A 5,867-nucleotide genomic window follows, 5' to 3' on the forward strand; every position below is an offset into this window, starting at 1 on the left:
CCAAACTATCTTAATACTGATCCATCACATGTCTAAGAAAGTGTGTATAGCAATGCCATATTCTTATTACAGGTGACAAAGTAAGACAGTTTCACAATTTGTTCTATGAAACAACAAAACTCTTTAAACCTCCTTATAACATTAAATGTATGACCAGTATCATTCAAAAACTTGAAGATTTTGAAGGCAAATAAATCTATATTGAAAGAAACAGCAGGGACTTTCCTGGTATCCTGGTGGTTAAGACTCCATGCTTCCATCACAAGGGCATGGGTTCGATTCATAGTAAGAGAAAGAAGATCCCACATGCTATGCAGTGTGGCCAAAGAAATAATAAAAATTCATTTAAAAAATAAACAAAAGAAACAATATTTGAATAGTACATACATCAAAAAATAGATAACTAATGAGACCAAAATAAATAAATAAATAATAAATTAAAAAATTAAACATACAAAATAGGAAGACATAGGCATAAATATGGTCTTCCTTTCAGCCCCACCTCAGAGATAAATTCTACAAACACTAACTGCCTTTTCCAACAATGCATGAAGAAACTATCCCTGACTCATCTAGCTGTCGGAGAAGCTGCTAGCCTTGGCACTAGAACTTTTAGTGGCAACTTATGACTCAGGCTCTCTCTTCTTCATCTTGCAGAGCATCCTCATACTGAGATGTGAAAGAACTTGGGTCAGTCCCATTAACTTTGGCCAGAAACTCCAGGATCTTAATCTTGGTGGTTTCAGCATGAGCTCTGGGAGTCAACAGGAACTCAGATCCTGCAGGATCAGTGTTGGCCACTTGCCAGTATTCCAGATATTTTTCCTTCACAAGATCTTCAGTGATTAGCTTCCTGGGCTCCCCAAAGATGAAATGATTCATCCCAGAATATATTCCAGTCACATTAAGAACTTCCCAGGCTTTGTCTTCGGTGGCACGGTTGCCCTTCATGAAGATCACATTCAGGATAAGTATCAGGATGTCGGTCTTGGGCAGGCTCCCTTCACTGTGCTTTATCCCATCATAGGTGAGGCCCAATTTGATGAGGCGGCGATAGCAGTGATTGGTATGATCCACTTCCATCAGATCAAGGCCAAAGAGCATCTCCATGCATTCAGAGGCTCTCAGGAAGATCTCAAGGAAGTGGACTTCACACTTGTTGATGATAATCTTCAACGTATCTGCCTTTGTTATCGGCTCTTTCATTTGATACTTAAGCAGCAGGAAATTCACCAGCAAATTCACTTCCTCATCTAGAGCATATATAGGCACACTCCTGGGGTCTAGCAGAGCCAGTAAAGTGCCTGGACTACTCTCTTCTTCCCGGATCATGTAGCCCTCTTCTGATTTGATGGATGAGGTGGCTGTAATGGCAGTGGAAGATGCACAGAAACTCTGACAACCTTCAGGAGTACTGGGAATACCAGCACCGGGACACTCCTTCAAATGGCCAGGCATTAGAAGATGGGAGGGGAGATGGGTCTCCTCCAGTGCCTTGGAGACCTGTGCAACCTCCAGGGACTGAGACTTGATGCAGGTCCAAAGGCATTGATCATGGGAGCATCGTGGACTCTCTGGATGCTGAGGCATGATGACTCTTGCTGGTAACAGACAAGAGTATTGCCAAGAAGGAGAACAAAGGGGAATCACCACCTAAGTGAAAGAAAGCAGATGTGAATGGCCTCATCTGGTAAGCTCCACTGTGCTGGCTCAGATAAAAGCTGCCTCCAGTGGACTTCTAACAACAGTGCTAAATGGCTTCATGGGTCTCTTGACCTGGTGGCGAATAAGTCTCCAAACACATGAAGGAGGAAGTGTGAATATTCCTCAGGGTGCAGTCAGCCAACCCAAGTGGATAATTCTCAGGGATCATAATAGAAAACTGTGAATGGCCTCTGTAGAGCCACTTCAAGAGTGTGGTTCTGTTAGTCCTTCCTCAGGTCATCACTTTGCCATTGGACAAGGATTTGCTCACCTCCTTCATACTAACATAAGGCTGTCCCTTTAAGACCAAAATCACATCCCCTAAGACAATTGAGAGGCAAGTGTGGTGTTACCTCCTTGAGAAACCCAAGCTGAGTTTTCTCAGAGTAGACAGCAGAGCTAGATTCTATGCACATTATCAGTATGATTTCAGTGTCCTCTGCATTCTCACCCATCTGCCTTGCTTTAAATCCAGGCAATTCCTGGAATGTCTTTTTATGCTAGTATGGGAATCTTCCTCAGAACAAAACCTCCACCTACTGAGATCTGGAGAAGAGCATTAGGGCACCTGAAAGCCCTGTCTGTAGATTCTCAGCAGTGACAGTGGAGCAGGGTTGCACTTTTTGTGATCCTGACTCTACTGAGGTCCACTTTCCTTCAGTTATCATTAAGGGTCCTTGTCTTGACTATTGGTGGGGCTTTAGGTCTGACCATTCTGCAAACTGATGTCAATCCCTCTGCATACAAGAATGCCTTATGATTCTGAGTTACTCCAGGATAAACTGCAGAAAGACACTCCATCAACCTCCACAAGGGCTTCCCTCTGCCAATAGCAAAAGCTAGAGGGAAAAAAGGGGTGGCCTCTGCCTATATAACTCCCTGAGCTTCTTAGGGCTGATAACAGGGGAAGGACTCTTTGAAGTCCCCTCCATCTTGGGTTGATTAGTCCCACATTTCTCACATCTGCTTCTCAAACTGGATTCTGGTTGGTAATGTGCCTGCTCTATCTACTGCTTGAGGCCCCCCTCCAATCAAGGCTTCATCTAGGTGAAACCTCAAAATGGAAGTGAGGAGAACCTCATGACAGGACATGGAGAGCTGACAAGAGGAGCAGACACTGTGCACAACCTCTTTCCTGGGGTCAGAGGATTCCCTAAGAAATCACTTGGGGTCCTCGTCGGGATTCCTTCATAGTCTGAGATGCCGTCCTGTGGTGACATGACACCACCTGCCCCAGACTAAGGCTTCCACTCCCTCAGACTACAACGGCCAAGCAAATCAGCAGCACTTCCAGCCACCCCCTGCTGGGGGCCTCCCAGGGCCAATAGTCCTGCAAAGGCTCAGTGATTCATTGCTATTCTGGGGAGTGGGGGGTGGGGTTGAGGGGCTGGGTGTGTGGGTCCCCACAAGACTCACTCAGGGAACTGCTTTTGGACCTGTAGGTCAGGGTCTCTGCGCTCCATGCACAAAGGCCACCAACTCAATCAGACTGCCAAACAGGAAGCGTGTGGTAGCTCAGCCTGAACCTGCTTGGGTCTCCTGGGGTTGGGGTGGAGCTCTCATCAGGTGGGTGCACTCCTTTCTGGGGTAGGAGATCCCCTCAGTCCTCATTTAGAGGCTCACCTGACACCTGACAGCACCTGGGGTTCCTCCGGTTGCTGACAGGAGTCCGCACCTCAGATTCAAGCTCTCATAGCCTCGCTCTCTGCAGGCGCAAGTCAGGGGCCGTGACTTCCTGTGACCCCTGCCCTGGGGTCACCAGGGCCACCAGCAGGGGTGGGTACTGCACACCCTGCACTCAGTTTCGGAGCAGAGGTGACTGTAGGTCTTGTATGCAGTCCTCACATTGGGTGCTGCCAAGCCCCTGATGCCTCCTTCTGTTGAGCTGATGTCTTGACCCTCATTGCCAAGGTTGTCTTGCCCCTGAGAACCCCGAAGAGTAACTGAGGGCATGTCTCAGCCAGACAGCCTTGACCGGGGCTTTTAGGGTGAAAAGCAGCCACTAGCCCGTCTTTGTGTGATCCCCCTTTATTTGTTGTTGTTCTCCTGTGCTCTCATTCATGGAGTTCTCCTTTTTGGCTCGTTTTTCATGATGTAAGGCCTCCTGGGAAATGTCTGATTCCAGCAAAGCCTTGATGAGTTCACTTACTGCAGTCCTTGCAGTGCTTGGAAGGAGTCACGTTCCAGCCTCAATGGAAAAAGGGGAAGTTGGAGCACAAGGCAGGCAGGGGCCAGGTTGGGGGGTGGGCTGTCAGAGAAAAGTGATGGCCATCTGTTTCTGCTTTTACCAGTAAGACAGCCTCTTTCATACTTTATCCACTAAAAAGTGTGCTTTGTACATGGAGGGACTGAGATTAATGAATTTGAAAGCCCCTGTTTTGTGAGGTTGTTCACATCCCTATATACAGAAATCATATGCAGATGATAAATATTCTCTCTTTATTTGCATTTTTATACTTCTGCTTTATTTTTCTATTCTTATTGTTGTAGCTTTGTTTTCTAGTCCACTTTAAAACAATGGCTTAAATATTTTCTTGAATCTCCTCATCTACTTTGTTTTTGTATCAAGGAGAGCCTGCTTGTTAGAATGTGTGGAGTAATTTCAAATATTTTTGTGTGATTTGGAAAAGTTTACATAACATGCTGATTAGTTTTCTCTGATTATATGGTGCAAGTAGCCTCTAGATCTGATGCAAACTATGTGGCTTTGGCTTGGTATTTCAGATTGTGATTGCTGATTTCAATTTTATATTTATCATGGGCCTACTCTGCACTTTGTTTTGCTGAAAAATAGCCTTTCCCTTGGGTGTTCAAAGTTAAAGGCATGATCTTTATAATAAGTCATTTCACATATAAATTCTCTGCCATTTAGTATAGTACACAAAACAGTACTATGAACCCTATTTCCCTGACACTTATAATAACCATCATCAATAGTTATATGTATAAGTCTGATTAGATCAATATTTTTTTTGCCAATATGTTTGTTTTTTGGCAAGAGCACACCCCAAATGGTATTATATTTCCATTGGGAGTTGTTGTTCAGTTGCTAAGTTGTGTTGAACTCTTTATAACCTCATGGACTGCATCACACCAGGCTTCCCTGTTCTTCACTATGTCCCAGAGTTTAAGCCATCTAACCATCTTATCCTCTGTTACCCTCTTCTCCTTTTGCCTACCATGTTTCCCAGCATCAGGGTATTTTCCAGCAAGTTGGCTCTTTGCATCAGGCAGCCAAAATATTGGAGCTTCAACTTCAGCATGGGTCCTTCCAATGAATATTCAGGGTTGATTTCCTTTAGGACTGACTTGTTTTATTCCCTTGTGGTCCAAGGGATGCTCAAGAGTCTTCTCTAGCACCACAATTTGAAGGCATCAATTCTTCAGTGTTCAGCCTTCTTTATGGTCCAATTCTCACATCTGTACATGACTATGGGGAAAATAATATCTTTCATTATACTGGCCTTTTGTTAGCAAAGTGATGTCTTTGCCTTTTAATATGCTATTTAGGTTTGTCATAGCTTTCCTTCCAAGGAGCAAGCATCTTTTAATTTCATGGCTGGAGTCACAATCTTCAGTGATTTTGGAAGGCAAGAAGATAAAAACTGTCACTGTTTCCATGTTTTCCCCATCTATTTGCCATGAAGTGATGGGGCTGGATGCCATGATCTTAGTTTTCTGAACGTTGAGTTTCAAGCCAGCTTTTTTAGTCTCCTCTTTCATGCTCATCAAGAGGCTTTATAGTTCCTCTTCACTTTCTGCCATTAGAGTGGTATCATCTGCATATCTGAGGTTGTTGATATTTCTCCCATCAGTCTTGATTCCAGCTTGTGATTCATCCAGCAAGCATTTCACATGATGTACCCTGCATATAAGTTAAATAAACAGGGTGACAATATACAGCCTTGATATATTTCTTTCCCAATTTTGAACCAGTCCATTGTTCCATGTAAGGTTCTAACTGTTGCTTCTTGACCCGCACACAGGTTTCTCAGGAGACAAGTAAGGTGGTCTGGTATTCTCATCTCTTTAAGAATTTTCCACAGTTTGTTTTGATCCACACAGTCAAAGGCTTTAGCGTAGTCAATTAAGCAGAAGTAGATGTTCTCCTGGAATTCCCTTGCTTTCTCTATGATCCAACGGATGTTGGCAATTTGATCTCT

At 44.2% G+C, this 5,867-nt stretch overlaps 1 protein-coding gene across 1 annotated transcript; it reads right to left on the minus strand.

Moving 5' to 3' along the window:
* Positions 1-630: 630 nt before the first annotated feature.
* Positions 631-1,590, minus strand: LOC129638630 (melanoma-associated antigen B16-like). The gene has a single exon (XM_055563199.1). The coding sequence runs from the start codon at positions 1,588-1,590 to the stop codon at positions 631-633; it is 960 nt and encodes a 319-aa protein (XP_055419174.1).
* Between the last annotated feature and the right edge of the window lie 4,277 nt (positions 1,591-5,867).

The sequence above is a fragment of the Bubalus kerabau genome, chromosome X (assembly GCF_029407905.1).
Source record: "Bubalus kerabau isolate K-KA32 ecotype Philippines breed swamp buffalo chromosome X, PCC_UOA_SB_1v2, whole genome shotgun sequence".
NCBI lineage: Eukaryota > Metazoa > Chordata > Mammalia > Artiodactyla > Bovidae > Bubalus > Bubalus kerabau.

Excerpts from the sequence above, each read along its gene's own strand:
- LOC129638630 (XM_055563199.1), bottom strand. The coding sequence starts at position 1,590 with ATGCCTCAGCATCCAGAGAGTCCACGATGCTCCCATGATCAATGCCTT.